General features: G+C 36.6%; 2 protein-coding genes across 3 annotated transcripts; both read left to right on the top strand.

The window, feature by feature from the left end:
* On the top strand, nt 1-7845 carry b3gnt2l (UDP-GlcNAc:betaGal beta-1,3-N-acetylglucosaminyltransferase 2, like). The gene is made up of 2 exons (XM_036561727.1): nt 1-129; nt 2014-7845. The coding sequence occupies exon 2, from the start codon at nt 2240-2242 to the stop codon at nt 3548-3550; it is 1311 nt and encodes a 436-aa protein (XP_036417620.1). The 5' UTR covers nt 1-129; nt 2014-2239; the 3' UTR covers nt 3551-7845.
* glb1l2 (galactosidase beta 1 like 2) lies at nt 29-27604 on the top strand. Of its 2 annotated transcripts, none has more exons than XM_036561725.1 (19): nt 29-129; nt 11142-11330; nt 11418-11486; nt 11761-11856; nt 13067-13175; nt 14809-14901; nt 16581-16662; nt 16881-16945; nt 17254-17338; nt 18223-18360; nt 20856-20936; nt 21041-21147; nt 21286-21432; nt 21568-21639; nt 26108-26186; nt 26334-26421; nt 26811-26922; nt 27069-27185; nt 27455-27604. In XM_036561725.1, the coding sequence occupies exons 2-19, from the start codon at nt 11167-11169 to the stop codon at nt 27563-27565; spliced, it is 1815 nt and encodes a 604-aa protein (XP_036417618.1). In that variant the 5' UTR covers nt 29-129; nt 11142-11166; the 3' UTR covers nt 27566-27604. The 2 variants fall into 2 exon arrangements, with proteins under 2 accessions (XP_036417618.1, XP_036417619.1); XM_036561726.1 differs by lacking the exon at nt 29-129 and adding an exon at nt 9771-9940 and having other exon boundaries at nt 11125-11330.

Genomic DNA, 27604 nt, shown 5'->3' with positions numbered 1-27604 from the left:
TATATGATGATCCTAAAAAATCTGAGTTGGCTGCTCTAAAGCAGGAAGGGCGTTCTTGATTTTCGTGGAACATTGCACTTGGCTTTCTTAACACTCGGAGGGATACGCAGTCATCTTACCAACACCTCGGTAAGTTGTTTTTTTACGTTTAGGTTGCTCTATTTGTTTTTTCATTCGATTTGTTTTTCCAGTTCATTAAGCTCCACACCCAAGCCAGCGCTTAATTGTTTGCATTCAGTTATCTTAAACCAAATCTCAGATAATTTCAGCTTTTAAATCAGTTATTTGTTTATTCGGAGAACGGAAACAATATTCTGGACCAGATATCAAGCGCTATGTGGAAACAGACGTAGCTATATGTTCACATAGCTTGGGACAGCCAAGTAGAATCCTAATCAGGATGGGCCAAGACAGCCTAATGCCTAACTTAAGTGTTACTTATGAACATATCGTTTTTTGTTATGTAGGTTTGAAAATCCCTGCCGTATTAAATTAAGGACCTGACATTTGCACCTGCTCCTGATTTTAGCTTTAAATCCAATTAAGCTAGTTACTGTTCTCTAAATAAAGCATTTTTAGTTGTTACGGATGCTTTTAGTGAAGTGACACTGTCTGTACCTAGAAATATATGAACGCTAAATAAGTTTTTGCGTCGAGGGAAGTCTTCAGTGAGAACAACTCTACAAGGTCCTCAGACCAGTACAAAACCTGGCGTCCACTTCCTGTATTAGCTATATTGAATACCGTCTACTGAGCTACTGTAGGATTTACTGTAAAATACTTTAAATTGTAATCTTTTCCATGTTCTGACATTTATTGACTTTTATGCTGATTTGAGCCATCACATGTCCACATTTTACCGCAATGAGCATTTTTTGTGCTGGCGAGATATGGGTTAGGCTACTGCATATGGGAGATGCATGCGAGGAAAAGAGCTTGGTGTAATATTGCTGTCTGCAGTAAACTAGTATTTGGTGCTCTCAAACGGTCTTACAGCAGCAATACCACTGAAAGACTGCAACACTTAAAATGTACAGTAGGTATATTCTATTGTCTTCTTGTAGTAGACAGAATCCACCCCCCTTTTTTTTTAGATTTGAAGCAAGAGTGGAGCTTCATGGTGACAATTTTGGTGGTCTACCTGGTCTTGCACAGTTGCACAAAAAATCACCTCCTTATGCAAGTGGATTGTGAAAAATATACACTATTAAATAATTGGCCATTTTGATTGGAAATTAAGTGGATGCAGGGTGATCCTTGACTTTTGCACACTACTGTGTATGTTATATAAATATAAAAGTTATATTTCGCCGCTGTCATAACAAAGCTTTGTATCTTTTAATGTTAGTTAATGTAATTTGAGCTTAGTTCAATATTTTTATGGTCAATGTGTGCGTGTGTGTGTGTGTGTGTGTGTGGTGTGTTTATCTCTGTAACCACCTGTGTGTATTCCCATCACTAAACTCACAATGGGACTCCAAGGAATGTGCCTCTCTTCCTAACTAGTAATTAATCACTGGAGACATGAGGTCACTTAGAGGAAAATACAGCAGTGTCATAATTGTTCCAGGTTTTATTTTTTCAACATGTTTAAAAGTGGCATTAATGTAAGTAATGAGCATTTAGCATGAAGTCTTTTCTTAACATAAACCACAGACCACAGTTCTGGTGTTGTATGTCAAGAGCATGCTCACTAGCTCTTGTGAAATCAGCAGGCTTGCTATGCTACTCAGCATAGTTCCGTTTTTCACCACAAACGTTTAAGAAATAAACTTTCAAAGGCTCAAGACATTGAGTACTTCACCCCTTAAATGGCCAGGACCCACCAGCAGAATAATTCAGCCAGTTTGCTTTGTAGTCCATGTAGTTACTAAATAATAAGTATTATTAAGGTAGTATGTTAAGTAGTATGTAATAAGCCTAGGATTTTAAGGGGTTAATGTATAATCTTTTTGCTGGACTATTTTTTCTCACAATCTTGCTTTACCATAATGAATGTATGTTTTCCAACAGGTTGGTGATCCTTTAGCTGGACTTGTTCAACTTCAACATACTTTAAAGGAATCCTGCGGAAGGAACTGAGTTTGCTAAAACATTATGTTGGGTTGAGGTTTTTTTATTTTATAATAAAGACTAAAGCTGAGCTATTGCCACAGCAGCTACTTTATATAAACTCATTTTCCTTTACTCAGGTTGAGTGAACCGCTGATACCTGTTTTAAATAAAGGACAGGACAGAAATGATGACAATGCGACGTACAAAGACTCTGATAGTTATGGTGCTGACTAGCAGCTTTTGTCTTGTAATATTATATTCAATGCTAAACCTGCAAGTTACTCATCGAAGGGAAGTAGCAGAAATACCCGCAGTTACCACCAGAAACCTAGTTCCAGCGACCACCACCATTGGTATCAAAGAAAACAAGAGCACTGAACAGCCAACAGAGACAAAAAGTGTTCCACCCTCTAGTACTTCAGCAGTTCAGCAAGTCACTGTTTCTGAGAGCTTCATAAAAGATATTCCAAAAAGCAGCGCCTTCTGGAACAGGAAAATGTACTCATTGCTTGGACAACGGCCCATTATGGTAAATCTTACAGGAAACAAACTAGTGAATGGCTCTCAATGCCATCCTGAGAGCACTGAGTCACTTCAAATGAACATACAGGATTTAAGATCTTACCCTGAGCTCTACCAGGACTTCCTTCAAGGTATGGATTGTCACAGTCCACATATTCTAATTGACCAGCCGAACAAGTGTGCCTCGGTTGATAGCAAAGGTCAAGTTTTTCTTCTTTTTGCTGTTAAATCTACCCCAAGACACTTTGAGAGGCGGCAGGTTGTCAGAGACACCTGGGGAAGAGAGGGACTACACCAGGGGGAGTTGCTTGTGAGAACAGTCTTTCTGTTAGGCAGCACATCTGTGGATGATCCTAATCTGGATAAGCTAATTACTTTTGAGGCTCAGGAATATGGAGATCTACTCGTTTGGGACTTTCAAGACTCGTTTTACAATCTTACCCTTAAAGAGCATGTTTTTTTTAAATGGGCTCTCTATCGATGTCCCCAGGTGTCCTTCATTTTCAAAGGTGATGATGATGTTTTTGCTAACACACCAGCTATCCTCAGTCATCTACAGTCTTTAGAGCCTGACAGAGCTTCCAAATTGTACACTGGTCAAATAATCTCTGATGCAAGCCCATTAAGAGACATCAAAAACAAATATTATGTCCCCCAGTCATTCTATGAAGGTCCTTACCCATCCTATGCTGCTGGTGGTGGGTTTCTCTTCTCTGGATCTCTTCTTAAACCTCTCTACATCATCTCGCACTATATTCCTTTTTTCCCCATTGATGATGTGTATACGGGGATGTGTTTTAAGGCCCTGGGCATCTCTGCAGAAAAGCATGAGGGCTTTCAGACTTTTGACATTCGTGAACAGGATAGGGAGAATGCATGTGCGCACAAGCACTTGCTCCTGGTACATCAGCGGAATCCACGGCAGACTAACAGACTTTGGAGGAACATGCACAGCCCCTTGCTAACATGCTAACTAAGAGGGCTAGCTGGTCTAGAAACCCAGACAGTCTCAGTCTGCATTTATGTTGTAGTCACACTGAGACTAGGAGGTGACTGACTTTTTGATATATAAATTATACAGTTTTAGCTTAAGCTTAAAATTTTTTTTTTAACTTTTGCTTTAGCTGAAAAATCTCCTGATTGCCATCTCTGGTTAAGGGGCCTGTAATACTTATTTATGTTGCAAGAAATGCTGGCCCGGGCGTAAATGTCTTATGTGCAACTAAAGTTGCTCGAAAGCTATGTGACACTAAATTGCACTTGAGTTGATTAATGTAAAGTGTCCTGCAACTCATTTGAAGCTCAGCTACAATAGCTGCATTTGTCTCAAATTCGTGAAGCAAGTTTAATGGGTCAAAACTCTGACAATGCATCACATGATCATGTTGACCGAAATCACTTCAAATGGCTGGTCTTGCCGCATTAGTGGACAAGAAAATAAAACAGTAGATGGTTTATTGGGCAACTGAGAAGAATTAACTTTATGTAAGTTGGGAAGTTTTTCATTTTGTCTTGATCCATGACAACAAACAAATGGGTTTCTTGAAATTATCCAGCTACAGTAATATGTGTTCAAACAGCTGCTTGTACCACTGTTCATTCTTTTTTTTATCAGCCTGCTATGATCATGATCTACTTAGTTATATTCATTTTGTACTCTCTTGATGCCCTCTAATTTTACACAGAGCTCAGATTCCTTTGGCATCCAAAGGATGAACATTATTACAGAAAAGAAAACAGATGAACTGCTTGTTCTAATGACACAGAATAAGTGAGACATCAAGTAGGCTATATAACAATGATGGCTAGTTAAACAATTATTTCCAAAGGGCTGACATAAACACAACAGACTCACATATATAGTAGAGAACCCTAGATAGATAGATATATAAAAGATAGATACATAGATATAGAAAACTGAATAGCATAAAGCTGGAAAAAAAATAGCATGGTAAAAATTATGTGAATAGTGGATGACATTATATAGTGCATCAAAAAAATCTGTGCTGCTAATTTAAATAACTAGTGGAGTAATCAAATGTGTTGCATGTTTTTTTTACAATTTTAATTGTATAATTACAATTACTATTAAGTTGCATAGAAATTATGTTGCAAGCAAATCAGAATCTTAGTTTAACAGCAGAGGCCTTATGATTTAAGCAAACTAAACAGAGCATGATTTATTTTAGATTTTACTTGTCAAACTCAATTCATTTTGTAATGATTTATGTCATTTTTTTAATCATAGTATTATTTTAACCCCTTGCCAGGGACTACTGGTGGCCCCAAAGTTTTATTACACACTTCTGTAACTTAAGAATAGCTCAACCAGTTTGCATTGAAGTCCCTGTAGTTACTGAATAATATGCCTTAGTATGTAATAAGCCTGGGACTTTAAGGGATTAACTAGACTTTCCATTTCATGAAATCAAAATATTAATTTTGGTGACCTTAATCTTATGTCCCCTTTGAAGTCTGACCATATGGTTGGAGGACAAAAATCTTGCATCTTTCACTAGAAGATACCGACCTGTGCTAAAAAGGACAGATTTGCTAATGTGTTGCACTGTTCTGAACCCTATTATACTGCAATTTTATCACAAATTACTAAATAGATGCAATGGCCTTTTAGCATCCATAAGAAGTGATCGCTGCTTGTTTGCGCTTTTGCTTCATTGTATATGCATTTACAGTAGTTTCCCTCTCAAAACACAAAATGCTAGGAGGAGATTATTATAATCAAGCACGTACTCTGATTTACCAAGGCTAATAGTAAACACTGACTGTGCACTATTTACTGCCTGTGAAAAGCATACAATAGGAAAGCTTACAGTATCACACAGTTTCCAAATGCACTTGGTGTGGAAGTTTAGCCTATCCCTCCAGCCAAAATGAAATGTTTCAAAACAGAAATTAAAAAATAATTGCTTATCTTCTTAATTTTTTTTTAAGTATTGTGTCAAAACAATGTCTAATTTTTTCTCAAAATAATCACATTGAAATAGTCATGTACTTCCTCAACAAGTAATGACTAATTTTTTTTTGAGATTGACTTACCTAAGTGAGAATCTTGAGAAACTAAAACAGGATTTTGACCTAATAAGTCACAATTTGAACCTGAAACAGAGAAGGATTAAAAAGTTTTTTTCTTCTACTTGGTAGAAATGGGCTTTTATACAAAAAGCACACAAGCAAAACATTTTGTCATTTTTCACTGATCATATTCTCATTATGAAGTAGCGCCTGTTTATATTTGCATATAAGTTCTTATTAGATATCCGACTGCATTGGCCACCTTTATGAGCGCAAAGTGTCTGTAGACTGACGGTCTGTCATAGTAAAGTCACTCTTTGAGGAAATTTCTTCTTGCTCTGTGGAAATCCAAGTGTTTGACCAGCCATCCTGTTAAAATACTACAAATACAAAAATAAAGTACCACAATTTGTGTGAAAGCACTGTCTCTTTTAATAGCGGTGAGTTCTACAAAATGTTATTTGTTATGTAGTATTTTGTAGGGCAGTATTGCATCCCCCTGCTTCATCAGTTTGACAGATTTCCAATGTTGTATTGTTTTCATGTTTTCATCGTTAATGTTGTCTCACTACAATATCCAGCATGCATTACGGAAATACATAACACAAACTGCGCCACTAAACATATCTTGACTGCTAGCCACTGATCTAGAGGCTAATAAATACACTGGGGTGTGGGAGTTTTACATTTATGTTGTTTGTCCCTGAAACAATGAACAGTTCAATCCTATCAGTTGCAACTATCTAATATATAAATATGTAATAATTTAACAATTAAAGAGCATCTATCGATTAATGAAATCTCACACCATTCATCTGAAAGTCACACAAATGTAAAATGAACTTCAGCTCTTTCTCAGCCTGGGCAGCTAATGGTGAATGACGTGTTTCAGTAGAATTTTGAGGTGTTAAAAGCACACTGGAAGAATCAAGTCCTTTGTTATGTTGACATGTTTGTGTTATTATATTTTATTTGCTTTTACTTTTATAATTCAGGAAAGGAATAAAGATTATATTTTTGACACTCTTCATAATGGTCTGAAAGTTCTCTCTGACTGTGTAAACCCGTGGAACTCTCAACTTCATATTCAGTTATTAATCTTAAGAATTCAACTGGTAAGAATTATACTATGAAATATGAATTATTATGTAACTACTAAGAAACTATTCGGTAAGTTATGTACTTAAAAGAAAGGAATTGAAGTGTGGGCCTACATACACGTCCTTGGTGATTTAAGGGGTGAATAATAATAGGTAAGGCGGTTACAGTAAGCTGTAGCCATGAATACAAATGACATAATCATTACTCACTGGGCTGTGATAAGCCAAGAAGAAAAAAATGGATACATGAACACCTTAAACACAGAATTTGTGCAGAGCGTGTAGATTATTCAAAGAAATAATGGCTGCAATGGAAAATATGGAATGCAAATCACAAAAGAAACTCATACAAAAAGGTTGGTTGCCTGTTCCTCCCAATGTCATGATTCAATTCTTATTGCTGTGAAAGTATTGTGAGATATTTCACACGAATACAAATGAACATAAATAACAAAAAAGTAATATCTTGAGTTGGTTAGAAGAACAAGGTTTCAGATTTCTTCTCAATGTCTCGAGCACTTACACTGGGTGCCTACTACAACCTTCAAAATGACTTAGTACAGATGAATAATTGAGGATCAATGGTTACAGTGATACAAACTTTTGAATACAAATTCAACAAAAGTTGGGACAGTACTGCTGTGAGACACACATAATTCTGTGATGGATATCACCACATTGGCTTGGAAATACTTTGACAAACCATTGTCAATCAACACTGTTCATCACTGCATCCACAAATGCAAGTTAAGACTGTAGTATGCACAATGAAAGCCATATATTAACAACATCCAGAAACACTTCCGACTTCTCTCGGCTCAAGCTCATCTGAAATAGACTGGTGAGGTGGAAATGTGTTGTGTTGTAATATATTCCACCCAGCCTGCCGGCCAGCCTCTTCCTACTGCTCCCAATTCCACACCTTTGGCAGAGCTAACCCAGCGCTTTGCCTCACCTGGGTACTAACAACTAGATCTTGTTTACCTGCCTATCAACAGCCCTCTAAAATCTCCTCTCAGTTTTTTCACACAGCATTGTACTTCATTTGCTCTGCTGAATTCTGCCTCTTTATAACGTGGTTCTGTATTTATTTCTTGTATTTACTTGCTTTTGTTTGCTCCTTAGCCTAGCCTGTTCCTACTCACATTCTATTGCTTGTTCTTTTGTATTTGTATATATGATATAATAAACCACTAAAGTGCCCTTTGCTCCAGTGTTACAATTGTGGTCTGAGGAGCTATTTATGGAAATAATGGACGTCATGTTCTTTGGGCCAAAGAAGTAAAAGGCCATCCAAATTGTTACCAGTATAAAGTTAAATAGCCAGGGTCTGTTGTGATATGGTAGTGTATTAATAGGTAACTGGCACATTTGTGAATGCACCAATAATGCTGAAAGATACATACACATTTTGGAGCAACTTATGCTACCTTTTGGATGCTGTCTTTTTTAGCATGACAATCTCAAGAAACTTTCTGCACGTTTTTCTGCAGGGCTGTGTAATCAGAGAGTGCAGGTGCTAGACGGGCCTGCCTGTCTGCTCTTGAAAATGTGTGGCGCATTTGGTGCAAAATACGACAACAAATGCCCTGTATGGTTGTGCAGCTAAACATTAACTTTATCAATATATCTATACTGTATGACCTATGTTCAATATTTCATCTGCAGTAACTCAATCATCCCTGTAGGTGCCTATTATGACCATCAACGTGTTTAAATACTACTTGTTTATTCTTGAAGGTTTTATTACTCTATTCATGATATTGGACTTTTATGTAAAATCTCATCTGTGCTAAGCCAAAGATTACCCTAATTAACTACTACATCCTTTAACATCCTTTACATGTAGGGGTGCCAACAACTGTGGCACACATAGGTTTGAGAAAACTATATATTTTCATGATAAAATTTATTTTTTTTCTTTTGAATCATTGTACTTCAAATAAAGGTTAGATTTGTCTTAATATATTGAATGTAAGATCAAAAGGATGAGCAGTGATGTGCCCAATTTGGTCATGTTTACCAGGATAGCCAATATTTGTGTATATTTAGGTGTTTCTGATTAAATGGCCAATGATTTTTTCATGTAGTGTTTTCAGTATCATTATTAAAAGTGCATAGATCGCTGTTATTGACAAACAATTAGACCTGGTGAGCCCAACAAGTACCTGGGAACTACTTAGAGCATTGTCATTCAGAAAACATTTGGATTTGGTTTAGCTGTTACAGATCCCCAGAGGAGAACGTGTAAAAATAAAAATTAATTTGACGGAACGTTTTGCAGTTTGTACTCATGTTTTATTTTTGTTTGTGGCCATGATTTCGTAATTCGCTCCCAAGATTAACAAATTGTTCTTTTGTTTTCTTTTAATCCTTTGCATGTTTTCTTTTTAATTGTGCACATTATGCGCAGACAAAATAAATACAGTAAATACAGGCCATTTTATTTGCACAAGTAGGCAAACAGTTTTCTGAAACTGACAGGTTTTGATAAGCTTAGATTTATGAGACAATGGACAGAGATGTGCTCATTAGTTTTCATTTTGTTTTGGGTGCATTTCGAGGACACTAGCTCCTCATGCACAGTGGGGCAACAGAATCAGCATATGGTGCAGCTGCAGTTTCGTAGTGAAATGAAAGAAGACAATAAACTACAACCACAACCTTCACTAAACTGCACTTTATGTTTATTATATTTAACAAAGATGAAGCAAACAATGCAGCCGCTTATCATAGTTTTTGCTTGTGTTTCTAGCTGCAGTGTTAGGGGCCATTGCACAATTACCAGAAGAAACGCTCAGTGTCAGCGTTTCAAGGGGCTTCCTAGGGGGGTAGGGTTATTCTGTATGATAACTTATGCAGGTTTGGGCAAAAAAAAAACTGCAAAGGGAGGTTTTTTGCATCAAGCAAAGGGCATATTTATCTACCCTGAGTTTAAATTACTTAGTTAATCACAAAAATAACTTAACTGGACTTTACTTACTGCGTAGTTGTACAAACACCTCACCACAAATTCACTTTGAAATAGCCTCTGCATTTAAACCACAACAATATATTTCTGTTTGCTTCCCACAATAGCCCCCTTGTATTCTTTGTATCAGTGCCTTCTGGACCCTGCCTCATTGATTTCACTTAGGTCCCACTGGTACTGCAGCCACAGCTTCACAGCTGAATTAACTGGTTATTTTTTAACATCTCCAAGCTTCAGCTTATTGATTAATATTTTCCAGGTAAGACGATATAGGTTTGGTTCATTTGACCTTGTCTCTTTTTATGTATTTTAAGCTTTGTAAGTTGTGTGCAGTTGAGCTAGAATTACATGGTCATTCTGGTTTGACAGAACAGCTAAATGTGAAGGTTTTCATCTTACTGTGATCTCCTGGGTTCTATATAATTTGTTTCAAGTCACTTTTGTGCTGTGTTGTGTTCATTTTGGTTAAATTTAAATTTTGCTTATATTTGCTTCAGGCATGAAGCTTTGCCTGCCAGTGTGATAAATCTAATTTACACAATTTGTCCACTTGCCTAAGAAGTAATTGATTAGCCAAGACGTGTTTGTTGTCCAGATTTGGCTTCTTTAGTTTAGCACTTGACATGAGGTCAATGTAGCTAACAAACAACAGAAGTCAATAGTCATCCAAATCCTTTCTGTAAATACATCCTCAAAACTTCTCTCAACATACTCAAACCATATGCTCGTCTTCAAACTTCAGTGTATAGCTAAGTGCAGAGGTCTGCTGTTTTAGACGAAAGGTGTTGTGTTGAATACTGTTGAATAGTCCCCTTTGCCTGTAAGCACATCATACAGGAGTAAAGAATGCTCTGATTTTATTTGTAATTTATTTTGTTTCTATTAAGAAATAACTGTAAACTTACATTTCTGAACTGAAAATATATCTTGCTAAATAAAAACAACTGAAATCTCAATATCATTTAAATTATTAAAGCACTTTAGTAACATAATGTGAAAGGGAGTCAGATTCTTGTTGAAGAGAACGCAAATACATTTTAGTGGCTGTGGGGGAGTCATCAGAATTTGCTATGAATTTTGACTTCCCCATAGCCACTAAAATGGTTGTCCTAAAGCTCTTCAACGAGTCTACATGACCTTACTGAAGACATCTCTCCAGTTTGAGTGGGTTGAGAGAAGTTTTAGGGGTGTATTCACAGAACAAATTTTGGTGGCTATTGACGTTCAGCACTGCTTCATAAATAAAACACGAGCTCAATTATAAAATAATAATCTAGATGCAAGCTGTAATGTAACTAGTAGGGATTTCCTAAAAGAATGAAGGCAACCATGAACAACATGTGGTACTCCGAATAGATGTGCGATGTTAGGCCAATGGGGACCCTGTACCATGATATGCCATATTTTGTTTTACAGTGTTTGTATATATCGCTGTGAGGTTAGTGTCAGTCTGATTTCAGGAAATCGCAGCTAGTGGAGAAGAGAATGACCCACAGAGAAGGTTTGAGAGCAGATTCTATCTACTTTACCCTGAATGGGGCACCATTTCGGATCCTGGGAGGCTCCATCCATTACTTTCGGGTGCCCAGGGCATACTGGAGAGATAGGCTGTTAAAACTGAAGGCTTGTGGCCTAAACACCCTCACTACGTAAGAACCCACTTCAGCTAGGCTCATAATTGTACATTAAACCATCATCAAAGCATTAGTACAACAAATTTGATTGATGTCTGTCAGGTATGTGCCATGGAATCTACATGAACCAGAGAAGGGAGCGTATTGCTTCAGTGAGCAGCTGGATCTGGAGTAAGGATCATCTCTCAACATACGTGAAAATGTCAATAAGAATGTGTGATGAAACAGAGTTGATACAATAAGTGTTTACTGAGGTCTTTCATAAATTCACATGAAGCCATTTTAGAGTGTTGTGTAAAAATGAAAAGCACATATTATTTCTACACATACATTAAAATAGCCACAGGGAGAGTCCTTTAAAGTATGAATAACTCTTACATAAATCATAATTCTCTGTACATATGAGTAGTATTTTTCTTACTCTCTGCACTCTTCATCTCTGCAGGGCATACATTCATCTTGCTGCAGAATTAGGCCTGTGGGTGATTCTTCGTCCAGGACCATACATATGTGCTGAATTGGACTTAGGTGGCCTTCCCAGGTTGGGATGCATTAGGCTGCTATGTTAAAGTGTTTTGTTAGGCCAGAAACCTTTGTGTCGATAATATGTGATCATACATGTACAACAATTTTGGAAAATACCTGGAAAATAAGAGAAGTGCTATAAATATATAAACGCAAAGTCCTGGAAAAGTGTAGAAAAGTTAAGCCACTGAGACTGCATATTTTAGCAAACTGTTAGCTGCTAAAGCCCAGTTTGAGTGTCCATTTATACATATTGATGTTTGGAGAAAGGGTAACGTGGGGACAGATACATGAATGCTGAAAAATCTGGTAGAGTAGGGCTATGTTAACACATTGCAACTTCTTAATAATGGTAGTGTTTAACCCTTGCTTCTAGTATATTACTAGACCTTGTGGTCAAATGATTATTGGTTGAAGAATGGTTTGTGTGTATGTGTGTCAGTGTGTGACTGTCAGTTAGGGCAGTTAGAGGTTGTATTGTTTAATTTTTTTATGTTAAAGATGTCAGCAGTTGTGCATCATTTTCAGATAGAAATTGTCCTGAAAGTTGAACTGGAAAATTATTTCCTAAAATGAATTATCTCTCATGAGTCTTCAATACCTTCAGTTAGGGAACATAATTGTGCCATATTCGATAGCAGTTATATACGTTGCATTGACATTTCAAACTTATTTAAGGTATAAATTTGGACCTTAAAGACTGTTTCGTACCTCTGAGGGTACATTTACTGAGTAGATAACAAAACACTTTTTGTAAGTCGCTCTGGATAAGAGTGTCTGCTAAATGCTGTAAATGTAAATGTAAATTTGCAACCTTATACCATACCTTTGTAGTAATGTGGAATCAAGGAAAAGATGCATTTGTTGTGTATTTATTGTGGTCTTGCACACTATGCCACTGTTGTACCATTCCACCAAATCAGTGCAGATGCAATCATTTCAGTCCACATAGAAATGAAGTAGCAAGTAGGATTTAACCAGAAAAAAATACCTTCCATTCAGCCAAATTAACAAAACACTAATACTGTAACACTAAACTGCACTTCCGCTTGCACACAGGATAAAAAAAGCAGTCAAACATCTGAATGCAATTGTGGTCAACAGTACAGCATACATTGTATGTATGTTTGCAGTGTATGGCAACTAACAATGTCATATGAAGTAAGGCTTTGTACATTCAGTTTAGTCTAATTTGAATCAAACACACTGTCCTTCTGTTACAACAGTTGGCTGCTGAGGGATAGAAATATGAAACTGAGAACGACTTACTTAGGATTCACAACAGCAGTTAACTCCTACTTTGACAAACTCATACCAAGAGTTGCACATCTTCAGGTAAAATATTAATTTTATTGTCCCATGTATATATATATATATATATATATTAAGCCCGTTTCCAAAGAAGCAATGATGAAGAAAATGCAATGATGTGCAAATCATTTAAAGCCTATTTTTCACTGAAAATAGTACAAAGACAACATACCAAATGTTGAAACTGAGAAATTTTATTGTGTTTTGAAAAATATATGCCCATTTTGAATTTGATGCCAACAGCACGTTCCCAAAAGTTGGGACAGGGGCAACAAAAGGCTGGTAAAGTTGTGTAATGCTAAAAAAAAACACCTGGTGAGTAATTGGCAACAGGTCTGTAACATTATTGGGTTTAAAAAAAGCATCCCAGAGAGGCTCTTTCAGAAATAAAGATGAGGAGGGTTCACCACTCTGTGAAAGACTGAGTGGGCAAATAATGCAACAATTCAAGAATAACGTTTCTCAACATAAAATAGCAAAGAACTTCTGCTTTTCATCATCTACGGTACATAATGTCATTTAAAGATTCAGAGACAAGGCCAAAAACCAGTATTTGCTGGCCATGATCTTTGGGCCCTCCGGCAGCACTGCATTAAAAACAGACATGATTCTGTAGTGGAAATCACTGCATGGGTTCAGGAACACTTCTGAAAACCAGTGTCTATGAAAACAGTTCATCACTGCATCCATAAATGCAATTAAACCTCTAAAACGCAAAGAACAAACTATATATAAACAGGATTCAGAAGAGGCGCCACCTTCTCTGGGCCTGAGCTCATTTAAAATGGACTGAAGGGAAGTGGAAAAGTGTCCTGTGGTCTGACAAATCAAAAATTTTTAATTCTTTTTGGGAATTATGGACACTGTGTCCTCTGGGCTTAAGACACTCAGCTTGTTATCAGTGCACAGTTCAAAAGCCAGAATTCCTGATGGTATAGGGGTGCATTAGTGCACATGGCATGGGTGACTGGCACATCTGTGAAGGCACCATTAATGCTGAATGATATATACATGTTTAGCAACATATGCTGCCATCCAAGCGATGTCTGTTTCAGGAAAGGCCTGGCATTTCAGCAAGACAGTGGCAAACCACATTCTGCAGCTATTACAACAGCATTGCTCCATATTAAAAGAGCCTGGGTGCTAAACTGCCTTGCCTGCAGTCCAGGCCTGCCACCCACTGAAAACATTTGATGCATTATGAAATGAAAAATACGACAAAGGATACCCCGAACTGTTGAGCAGCTGAAATCCTGTATCAAACAAGAATGGGAAAGCATTTTACTTTCAAAACTACAGCAGTCGGTGTCCTCAGTTCCCAAACACTTACAGAGTTTGTTAAAAGAAGAGGTGATGAAACACAGTGGTAAACATGCCCCCGTCCCGACTTTTTTGGAATATGTTGTTGGCAACAACTTCAAAATGGGCATATATTTGTCAAAAAACAATAAAATTTCTCAGTTTCAACATTTGAAGTATTTCCTTTAAAAATATGGTTTACATGATTTTCATATCATTGCATTCTACTTTTACTTACATTCTGCACACCGTCCCAACTTTTTTGGAAATGGGGTTATATATATATATATATATATATATATATATATATTATATAATAATGTTCTGTTGCTGACAATGTCCCACCCCCTTTCTGCAGTTTAAAAGAGGAGGCCCTATCATTGCAGTACAAGTAGAGAATGAGTATGGCTCCTATGCAAAAGATGAACAATACCTGACATTTGTCAAGGAGGTACAGAATACAGAAGTTGGGTGCAACTGCTTCTGTCTGAGTAAACATTGAGTGACATTTAAGTTATTGGTCTAGAAATCATTCTATGGTATTAATTTTGTGCCAGAAGTTTAAAATAAAATACTAATATCCCCAAGCAAGATATTGAGTATCAAAATGTCCAAACAATGTTGCCAATACAAATAATGAGTGTTAAATTAAACTTCAAAAAGATTACTACTCATTTTCTCTTATTCTGATACAAATTTACCACTAATTTTGCCAATTTTTGCTTTGTTTCTGTTTGCTGATATTGCTGATATATTATTTGCTTCTGAAATCTTCCTTGTGCTTCTGACTTTTGGCATTTTTTAACAGGAGGCGGGTCTTAGAAGAAGGCATTCACCTACACTTTCTATGGGTCAACTGATTTGGAGTGACAGGTCTTCATTGTTTATAAATGAACAAAGCTGTAAAACCTTTTGAGTTTGTAACTGCTGGCGCTAACTTGCCTAACAGTGTCCTCCAGGGCTAACTAGGTGAACCATACTAGTAATGGAACTGAAGTGCTCAAATATCTAAAGTTAGTTTACTGTATTAATGTGAAAACAGTGATTTGGAGCAGTACATTCTGTAAATTGGTGTGCTGAAATACTAAGTCTGTTTCAGTGGCACAGAGTAGACAAGAAAAGACTGACATAATAGCCTTCTTAACACCCATAACGTATAAGGTCAACCATGACCCCTTGACTGTATTCCCTTTTGTACTGATTAAACATCATTATCTATCAACTATCTCATGGCTGCTCGTAGCTGGCAGTAATCAGTGGTATTTTGCACTCTTCACTGGGTTCATGCCAGTAATTTCCCTTGAGCCACAGCAACCAAATTCAACAATAGCCTGACTCAGCATGCCTGATTAGCTCATGGAGGGCTTGTTAATCAGTTGATGAGCTGCATTACATGTTACAAGACTATAAATAGTTGAAAGCGTGTGGAGCTGTAGGTCGCCAGAAGCAGGGTTAATAAACACTGATTTAATCAGCTGCAAAGATGGCTTAGTTAGTCTATTAGCAGACACTGCTAGGCTAGTTAGCATTAGCATCTGCAAGCTCGAAAAGTGGTACAGCTTTGTTCAACAGCTAAGTTCACCTAATATACTTAAGTTTCCAAAATATTTATTTCACACTGCTCAACACAGGACCCTGAGTGTGTGCTGCATGAATAAATATGACAAACATTGCTCATAATCTTGTATATGTCGGCGCAATCTTTCTCCATCAGGCAGCTGACAGAGCGGACATGGCTACAGGTTTAGAAGACCTGTCACTACAAATCAGTTGACCAATAGAAAGTGCAGGTGAGTGCCTTCTTTTAAAAAAGACCCACCCTCTGTTAAGAAGTGCCAAAACCCAGAGGCAAAAGAAACATTTCAGAAGCCAAAGAGCAATTCCCAAAGCGCATATTATATCAGCAAATAAAAAAACTTGCCGCAGAAACTGGCAAAATGAGTAATAAATTTATATCTTTTGGAAAAATTAAGTTTGATTTAACTCTCATTATTTGTATTTGCAACATATTTTGATACTTTATGTTTTATTTGAAAGTTTTGGCACAGAATTAACTCTATATAATTCAAATACATTTTCAATTATTTATCTATCACATTTAATACACACATACACACATTTCTTTTTTAGGCTCTACTGTCCAGAGGAATCACAGAACTTCTGCTGACTTGTGACAACCGCGAGGGTTTAAAATGTGGAGGAGTGGATGGAGGTAAGCAGTGACAGCAAAAGTAAATTAAGTTGTAATATTTTTCCATTATCATAGTGTGGTTTCTTGTCGTCTTCTGTACTGTACCACAGTTGCTCATTTGAGATCACCACGTAGAAAGATAAATTATTTTTCCCTGAACATTTTTTACAGTCTCTTGAAACTATCGAGTAAAGTCACACTTCATATAGTTAAATTTTTCACCTGTTTTCCTTTTACAGTCCTCCAGACTGTCAACCTTCAGAAATTGACCTATGGTGCCATACAGTACCTGGCTGACTTACAAGTAAGTAACAAAATAAGGATGCAGGTGCATCCTTTAGCATGCTTTTCTGAGGTCAAAGCACTGCCATTAAAAAGTTAATCATTAGCATAATTACACAGTAATTCCAAAGACTTCATAATATATTTTAGTTTTACCATACAGCTTTTTAAATCAGTAAACAAGAATGTCATTTTTGGAATTAATCCTTGCTGAATTTAATATTAAAAATGTTGATATAATAAAATTTAAGACGCAATTTTAGTTGGATGTTATCACCCTGTTAATGTACCTGTACGTTTCTAAAAGGATTTGAACTATACGTGTTACAGCCCCAAAAGCCATTGTTGGTGATGGAGTATTGGTGTGGCTGGTTTGATGTCTGGGGAGAGCCTCATCATGTATTCTCGGCACAAGGTAAGGTACACATACTGGAAAGTATGCATATTAAAGGAAAAGTCTGGCAAAAAAAAAAAAATTTACCCAATTTTCCACTTACCCCAGATGTAGTCCATTGGCCAAGACATATTTAGCATCCAAATTTAGCTTCCTTAGTTTAGAAGTGGAGCAGTGAGGTTAATCTTGCCAACAAACACGCAGACTCATTAGTCACCCAAACAGCTCAAATCGTTTCTGTAAAAAAAAAATTTAAATATCTTTCAACCCACTCATCCTGCATTCATTAAGGTTGTGCAGACTTGATGTGGTTGATGTGGTTTACGACACAGTATGACTTACTGCGAACTATAAAAATCAACAAAACTGCGGGCAGCCACTTTAGAGAAAATCTTATCTAGAATCAGTATTTATGATAATGACCATCATAAATGCTGAGGATTTTGCTTTGTTGAATACCAGCCCTGGTGGTGTTTGAAATGACAGTTTTGTTTTGTTCATTTTTATAGCACAAAAGTCATACTGTGCTGAAAAGATTTAGGTGCTGTGTTGTAAAGATGTGGGTATCTATTGAGTCCTAGCGTTTGTAAACAACATTAGCCTTAGCTCCAGTTACAGCAAAACTTGGGCTCAAAGCATTTCTTGGCTGATTGGATTATTCTCTAAAACAGGACTGCATAAATTTGTCCCATGAGGGTGTTTGATTTCGCCTGCCAGATTTTGATATTTTGATATGACATCAATTATGTGCTAATCACATTGTTTATTACATCAGAGGGACATTCAAACTAGACTGACTTTATTCGAGACATATAAAGAATAGAAAAGTCATATATATGTAATCATTTACTTTTAAAAAAACACTCAGAATTATCTCTATGTCTCTCAACCACTTTTTGCTTCAGATATGACTGCAGCGTTGAAAGAACTTCTTGATCGTGGAGTCTCTGTCAACCTATATATGTTCCATGGAGGAACCAGCTTTGGCTTTATGAACGGTGCCATTGACCTTGGCTCCTACAAACCACAGATCAACAGCTACGGTACAGAGGTTGAACATTTCTCAGTAGATACTCTTTACAAGACAATATGCTGAGTAAATCACTGTCTTCTCCCTGCTGAGATGTGGTATAGCTCAGTGGTTGATGGTGTGAGCAGAGGTATAGCTAAGAGGGGGCCAGCAGTTGGTACATAGATCTCTGCAGTGCAGCAACATAACAGGTCATCTGTCTATCATACTATGTGGTGGATTTACTAAGAACGACAATAATCACTGACAGTCTCACTTTGTGGTGGTTGGGGTGGCCAGTTTGTTGGGTTATCTGCTAACGACTTCATGCAATCAAACACAGTCGCAGCTTCATAATAAATATATGACTTGTGCAATATAATCATGTGTTTGGCTTACATGCTTTTTGTATGAAAGCCTGTTTCTGCTCTGGTTTTTATCCTTTGCTGATTCTGGTTCAAATTATGACTAATTAGGTTGTAACAATATTAATTATATTTTCATGAAATATTGACTTGGTAAGTCAAAATAAAGACTAAGTATAATAGGTAGAAATGATTATTTCAATACAAAGAGTAATAATTTAAGAAAAAATACTTATTTTTAACATAATATATGAGAAATTTGAGAATATGAGTATGAGCTTAACTCGAGTTCTTTGACACATGCACCTGGAAAGTTGATGCGCATGCTGTTTGTTTGGCAACTACATATTTTGAACTTGTGGTGAGCAGTGAACTTAACCTCTCGCATTTCTACAACAGAAACCACCCTGTACATGAGCAAAATAACTTTAGTAGCTTTAGTAATGCAAGGACTGCACAACCTAAATAGTTTCAGTGTGAGCTTTGAACAGTAGTTTAAAAAAAAAAAATTGTCAAAATTTACCCTTAAGACACTTTGATTATTGTTTCAAAATATACCCAACATATTAGTAAATATCAGTTTAAAACATCTTTTTTTGTAGGTTTTAGTTTTTTTAATATATCAATAAAAATAATATGACATGACAGTTCACAAATGTGTTTTTCTATAAAAAAAAATCCAGTCTTCAAAACACTCCTTTGAGCACAAACAATGGCAGTCATGTTAGCACCAAAAATATCACAAAAGTAAGCTTTCCACAGGCATTAAATAGCACAGTCAATATTTCATATCACTTAATTGGTAATTTGGAAAAGATTGTTCATTATTATAATCTTCTCCCAGTATTTTGCACTTTGACATAAATTTAAATCCAATGAGGCCAAAGAGCAGCAACTGCCCCTTTGATCGTATTATGGTCGCATAAAGGCCATTGCACCTATTTGGTAAATTGTGACAGACACTTTTTTAAAGGCCAAAATATGGTTTGCGATGGCCCAAAAAGGTAGTAAATCTGCCGCATGCATCCAAAAAATATGTACACGTCTGCTAATCCAACGTTTCTTCTGATATCAAGGGTAATAGTTTGTCCCCCTTCTGCTGGAGAAGCATCCTCTAAAGCCTCTAGTATCTTTAAGGCTTACTACTAAATGTTGGAACATTGATGTGAGGATTTGACTGCAGGGGAGCATTAGTATGGTCAGGTGCCGGTTTTGAATAATTATTACAGGATCACAGATGTCACTCTGGAGAGCAAAGTTGCAATGCTCCACAGCCCAGTGTTGGGGGGCTAATACCCTTCTCGCAGGTTGGCACTTTATACTTAGCACTGGACATGGTGACCTTAGACTCATTTGCAGCTGCCTCATTCTACTGGCAGTGATTCTCTGTGGAGATTATGTGGCAAACCAGAGCTAGGCCTTCAAATTGATCCATATGTCAAAATTGAATAAAAGAGAAGGTAACATCTTACAATAACTTCTGTAAATGCTTCTATAGAGTTTCTAGTAGTATGTTACTGCTAAGATAATAGTGGTGCACGTAAAAATTTCTGGGCAATCCAGATTAAGCATGGATGTTTGAATCTTGTAAAAGACACTGCATGTTTTATTTGAAGCATTTCTTAGCATAGAGTTGCTGCCATTGTTTTACAGTTCTAATGACTGACTGAAACCATGTTAGGCTATCATAGTCACAGACATTGACACATCTAGGACTTCCAAAAGGCCTAGAGTAGGTGTCATCAAGTGGCAGACCGCAGACCTAGCAAAATATTTTATAGGACTGAACCAAGAACTTTTGTTTGGTTTGAAATTTTGGGACATACATGAACCAGTGCAGCTTCTTTAGCAGTCCTGTGTTACAGTTTATCCAATCAGATACATTTAATATTTTGACATATTTTCAATTTACTATGTCTGGTCTGAGTAGTGAATGCTTAGAAGGCCCTGAACTTTCCCCTCTGAGAATTATACAAGCTGTGTATGTGCAATTTAACACCTGTGTCAGCAATAAGGTGCACCTATCTGATTTCACTTATTAGAAGTGATGTCTGGATATCTTGGGAAATTTAGAGTATGTCTGTCTCCCTCTGGAGGCCCACAGGTATTAAACAGTTATGCTTTAAGAGAAGCAATACCACACCAGTGTTTTCCTCTTTACTAGATTATGATGCTCCATTATCTGAAAGTGGGGACTACACCAACAAATATCATCTCTTGAGGAACCTGTTGAGATGCTTCCATAGTAAGTTGTTGTTTAGCGCCTTGAAGTTTCTTATCTGAAGGCATTCTGTTTCTTGGCTGTACAGGTGAATCTCTCTTATAAACCTCTTTCTCTCTCCTTTTCAGACGAAGAGTTACCACACCTTCCTGCAGTCCAGGGCAAACAGGTGTATGAGCCTATGGTCCTTTCTGAGCATATTTCCTTGTGGGAAAGTCTTCAGTGTGCAGACAGGGTAAGAAATCTTGAAACCGCATTAAATTACTTTTAAACAGCATTCAATGGATTCTTTTTCAGGTGCAGGCCATGACTTATTTTCAAAGACATAAATGAAAGACATTAATGGATATTTGCCCAGTGCTTTGTTTCTCAGCCATTCAGTTCAGATGACCCAGTGAACATGGAGGACCTGCCTTTCAATCATAATAGTGGCCAGTCATATGGATACACACTTTATGAGACCACCATATACAGAGGTGGGGCCCTTAATTCAAGGAACCATGTTCGTGACCGAGCTCTAGTAAGTATGCATCTCTGTAACCTTACAGTTACTTAATATGTTTTCTTAAAACTGAGAACATGTGCAGAGAAAAAATTTAACAGATGAAATTATTCCTTAGAAAGATTCTGTGTAACTTTGAAATTTGATTTACAGGTGTTTGTTGACAAAAACTTCTCTGGTGTTTTGGATTACAGGACGCAGGAAATTGTAGTGCCCCATAGTGAGGTAAATAAAAATGTGAATAGGTTTTTGAGAACAAAGTTTTCAAAATCAAAACAAAGAAGAAACATTAACTTTAATGAGTGTATTTACGGTATGTTTACATTAAGTCATGTATGAGATTGCAGATTTTATCCCTACCTTTAATGTTTTTTCAGTGCAAACGGTTGAAGATCTTGGTGTAACATTGAATGATAGTTCATTTCGTTTGAGTCCCACATCAGTAATTCCTTTAATACTGCATTGTATTAGTTCAATCATATCCAAAATAAGAGACATGCTAACCCAGCTAGATGCTGAGAAATTAGTTCATATATATGTAACTACTAGATCAGACCAGAAGTTCTCAGACTTTTATTATGGATTCAATTTCGTGCCAAAAGTTTCAAATAAAATAACAAAATCCACAAGCAAAATCTAAGAATCAGAATGTCCAAAGTATGTTGCATATATATATAATGACAGTTAAATGATAATCATGAGCTAATCAAGTGTGTTGGGTAAGGAAATAGTTGAATCTGCATTGCAAATACCACTGATTACCGACAGCTACTGAGTTATTGCTGTCATGAGATAGATGGTAATTGCTGGGGCAGTCATGGGCTGGAGGTTAGGGAACCAGCCTTCTGGTTCGTACCCCTAAACTGACAGTACATGACTGAAGTGCCCTTGAGCAAGGCACCTAACCCCCAACTGCTCCCCAGGTGCTGTGGATAGGGCTGCCCACCACTCCGGGCAAATGTGCTCACTGCTCTTAGTGTGTGTGCATTCACTAGTATGTATGTGCTGTTTCACTGCACAGATGGGTTAAATGCGGAGGTGAAATTTCCCCGATTGTGGAACTAATAAGGGTCACTAATTTAATGTTTAATCACTACAAAAGGGAATTAAATTGAGATGTCGAGATTACGGTCATGGTTGACCGTAAATGTTATGGGGTTTATGAAGGCTATTATCTCAGTCTTTTCTTGCTTCTACCAGTTTCAGACTCCCTGTCACTGAAACAGATTTCTTATTTCAGCATGCAACTTTACAGAATGTACTGCTCTAAATCACTGTCTTCACATTAATACAGTAAACTAACTTTAGATATTTAAGCAGTTTAGTTCCATTACCAGTATGGCTCACCTAGTTAGTAACCCTAACCCTAACCCTGAAGGACAATGTTAGGCAAGTTAGCACCAGTGTTTGCAAACTCGAAAGGTGGTACAGCTTTGTTCATTCATAAACAACTAAGTTCATGTTAACTGATGCCCATAATAAAAGCTATATAATTTTTATAGGTTGACACAGGACCCATTAACTTGTTATGTTTATTAATTTAAAAAGAAGATATGCAGGTACAACGCTGCACTCATAGCAGCACTTTATACATTCCGGCATTCTGGGGGCGGTTCATACTGAGCAGCTACGTGTTCAGAAGACCTATCACTCCAAATTAGTTGACCAATTGAAAGTGCAGGTGAATGCCCTTTTCTAAGACCTGCCCCTTGAGAAAAAGTGCCAAAAGTCAGAAGCACAAAACATATCAGCAATATCAGCAAACAGGAAAAAAATTAAGCAAAAACTGGCAAAATGAGTAGTAAATTTATATCAGAATGAGACAAAATCTTTTTTGAAAAAATAAGTTTGGCACAAAATTAACTCCATATTTTTTTATTTTAAGGCCCCCTTTGTAAATAGGATGATCACTGCACCCCTTTTGTACTCATTAATGTTTAATAACTTTTTTAATTTTATAAACTGAAGTGGGTTTAGCAGGAAAAGAAAGCATATTACTCTGGTCTTATTCACTTTACACCAGCTTCCCATTAAGTTTCACATTTACTTACAAGGTCTTGTTTATATCATTTACAGCTCTTAATGGCACAGCTCTGGCATATGTTACTCATCTGTTTAAAGCATTTATAAAAAGATGTGGTGGCTGGCTTCACAGGTCTCGGAAGAAGCCTGTGTTAGCCTTCACCTTCCTAGCGTTGGTAGTATCGTGTGACTGGGGGAGTCCTAACTAGTGGGTGGAATTGGAAACAAGGGGAGAAAATTGGGTAAAAATCAAAATTAATTAAATAAAATAAAAAAATGTAAAAATAAAGCATTATAGCCCATCCACAGCATTTCTCTCTGCTGAGGCAGGCTTACTGAAAAATCCTAGGACCAGTGAGCTAATGAAAGATCCTTTTTGTATGTAGCTCCTAAACTTTGAAATAAAATTCTGGAGATTATTAGGAATGCAAGCTTGATAGGTGTTCTTAAATCCAAATTAAAAACATTTGTTTAGGCTAGCAAAGGCCTAGTATATTGTTGTTGTTGTTCACCTGTTGTTTTTGTGCTGTTATTTCATATAGACTCTAGTGTTTTTATCTGACCAATGTTTTACCTCCTGTGTAAAGCACTTTTTATTAATAATATTTTAATTAATTATATTTATTTAAAAACAACAACAACAGCAACAACAACAACAATAATAATAATAATAATAATAATAATAATAATAATTATTATTATTATTATTATTATTATTATTATTATTAATAATAATATTGTTATTATTATTATTATTATTATTATTATATTGGTTGTATCATTTTGAATATGCCATAAATTTATGACTGTCAGTACCACAGGTATGAGTCTCCCTTCTATGATAATGCAGATAACGATTTTCACCTGTTGTTACAGTATACCAGATATACATAGCCCAGTACGCCATACATCACTGCTCACTCTTTCTAATTATCCACTGCAGTGATAGTATACGTTGAGTCTGCAGACTTTTCAAGGGGAAAGCTAACAGTCTTTGTTTTGGACTTGACACCAGTGGAACAGGATTAAAATTCCACTGAGCTAAAATGTGTTTATTATTTGCGTTCTTGCAAGTTGTTTCAACTGTAAGCAGAATAGTTGATGTTTAGAGTGCCTCCATTTACAAGATATAATGGAAGTTGCCCTTTTGAATTATCTATAGTTTTGTTTCACAGACAAGCAGACAGATTGGTGAGATAGATCAATCCTCAGGTTATTAATTGCACACTCAAAGCCAGAACTTCAGGATGTGCCTTCATCACAGTATTTATTCTGTTTTCAGTTCCTGCTTCTAACCCTAACCCTTGTAGGTTTTTACCTTTAGTTTTACCTTCAGAAAGTGTAATGCATGCTCGAGTGGACTGAGGTCAGTTGATTGGCTTGGCCATTGCAGAACATTCCACTTCTTTGTCTTAAAAAAGTCTTGGATTGCTTTCGCAGGATGCTTTGGGTCATGGGCCATCTGCACTGTGAAGTGCTGTCCAACGAGTTTTGAAACATTTGGGTGATTCTGTCCTAGACACTTCTGAATTCGTCCTGCTGCTTTTGTCAGCAGTTACAGCATCAGTAAATACAAGGAAACTAGTTGCTTTTGGATCTTTAGCTCATCTGTCTTTAGCTCATCTGGCAAACTCTAGTCAGAGGTGGGTAGTAACTAATTACATTTACTCAAGTACATGTACTTAAGTGAGATATTGATCGATTTGTACTCTGCTGAGTAGTTTCATATTGTAATACTTTTACTTCTACTCAAGTATATTAGTGAGCGAAGGAATGCACTTTTTACTCAGTTACATTATAGGTATTCATAATTAGTTACCTATTCCTTTTTTGTGTTTAATTTCATTCTGTTCTGTTGTTGACAACATCTGTATTGCTTTGGAATTGATCACAAGGTACTTTTACTTTTACTCTTGTCATTGTTTTAGTCAAGCATTAATACTTTGCTTTGGTATTGATTTAGGCTACTCTACCCACCTCTGACCCTAATCTGGTCTTCCTGTTTTTGAGGCTTACCAGTGGTTTACGTCTTATAGTAAACCCTTAGTATTTGCTCTGGTGAAGTCTTCTCTTAATTATTGACTGTGAAACATATATGCCTTAATTCTTCAGCCCATGATGGCTTGCTTCACTCGCAGCTCTTTGGACTTTGGACTATTAAAGTATATCAACAGATTCCAAATGCAAAAGCCTTAAAATCAACTCTAGACCTTTTATCTGCTTACTTGTACCGGAAATAAAAATGACTAAATCATTCAAATTCGAGATGAAAGATTTCACATTGACATATAAAGTAACAGATAATCCAAAGAATAAAACACCTGTTGTGGGAATTAACATAAAACCAGTTCACTTATTATCTGGAGCATAGTTTTGCACAGTGATGTGAATTAAATAGACTTTTTTGCGTGATTTTTTAAATGGAAATCTATGATACGACTTACCAGGACCTAGATGAGTTGGAATAGAACAATCAATAGTTATTTGTTAAGTGTTTATTATATTGTTTGAATATTAATTACAGCTCTGACTCAAATGTAAAAATGTAATGTCATGCAAATGAAAATGTAAATTTAGAGCTGTTGGAAAAAAAATCAAACATGTTCAGTCTAATCAGCTGTTTCTTACCTGAATAAGCCATTCATTTCATTCATTTCGTGACTGTGCACAGAGGGAGAGAATTCTGAGTCTTCTTGTGGAGAACTGTGGGAGAGTTAACTATGGTCCTGCCCTGGATAAACAGCGGAAAGGTACTGAGAACTAACCCTATTTAATGTAATGCCAGCTCTTTCCATGAAGCTATGGCAATTTCAGGATTTCATTGCTGTACAATACCTCTGCATTTCAATTCCAAAAAATTATGTGGTTAAACGGGTAGATCAAATGTACCCACACAGGCCTTGTTGGCGACATCACTCTCAACCACACCCCTCTAAAGAAGTTCACCATGTACTCATTGGACATGACGCACAAGTTTATAAACAGGTTAGTCAGGCTGATTATATTTTATGGCGTGAAAGAGGTTTATTCTAGCTCTCCATATATACTGCTTTTATTAAACAAATAAGGCAAATCTGACATTTCAATGTTAATTTATTCAAAGTAAAATTATTCAAAGAACAAACAAATCTCTATTTTTAAACGTTTCCTAAAACATGTCAATTATTGTCACCTCTTGAAATTACCTTTAAAAATCTAAAATCTGACACATACTTTCATTCATATCCTAATTTTTGAATTTGAATTTTCAAACATCTCTATTTTATTTACTATTTTGCTACTGATATGCTTTCATAATACTCTTGTGTCTGCCAGCCCCATTTTAAATACAGTAACAGATTTTTGAATAGCAAGAAGTTTACTGTATGTAATAGGTTGCAGTCACTGAAGTGGAAGTCTGCAAGTCAAAATCCCCTCTACCCTGCGTTCTTCAGAGGTAGTCTGATAGTGGAAGGTCAGCCCAGAGATACCTTTATCAAGCTACCTGTGAGTTGTGAGTTATAAGTTCAAAAGTGCAACAATGTCTCCAGTGTGTTATGACAAATTTGAAATCATAAACATTTTCTTTTCAAAGCTTGACTGGAACAGAGCATACATTCAGAAATTCTGCTAACTGTCACATTTATTGCTAGGGGTGGCGCAAAGGAGTTGTCATTGTGAATGGGCAAAATCTTGGACGCCACTGGTCTGTTGGTCCTCAGGATACCCTCTATCTCCCTGGTCCATGGTTGAAGAGTGGAGATAATCAGGTGAAAGCGAAGATAAATAAAAAAATAAATCCCTCATTATTTCTTACTTAAGAATATGTTGTCAATACATACAGACAGTTACACAAAAAATAATTACTATCCCATGTATAAAATAAAGTATAAGCTACCCCTTTTTTTTGCTCTGCCATATTCACATATACTATCGCAAGAGTCCCTCGTTTTAATCCACACTCTAGAACATATTTGTGAAACATGTATCAAAAATATGCTGATCTCTAATGTCCTTTTTATGTCCATTTGTTTGTTAGCTGATCGTGTTCGAGGAGCACAGAGCTGAAGGCAAAGTCCATTTTGCAGAGAATCCACAACATGGCAAGATAACTGATGTGTCCAGACAACTATTTTGTACTCTCCTCTAAAAAAGGATTTTTTTCATTTCATTTCATTTTTTCATTTCA

Source organism: Colossoma macropomum, unplaced genomic scaffold (genome assembly GCF_904425465.1).
Source record: "Colossoma macropomum unplaced genomic scaffold, Colossoma_macropomum, whole genome shotgun sequence".
NCBI classification, from domain to species: Eukaryota; Metazoa; Chordata; class Actinopteri; order Characiformes; family Serrasalmidae; genus Colossoma; species Colossoma macropomum.
Note: the sequence above shows the minus strand (reverse complement) of the source record. Positions and strands in the feature narration are given on the sequence as shown.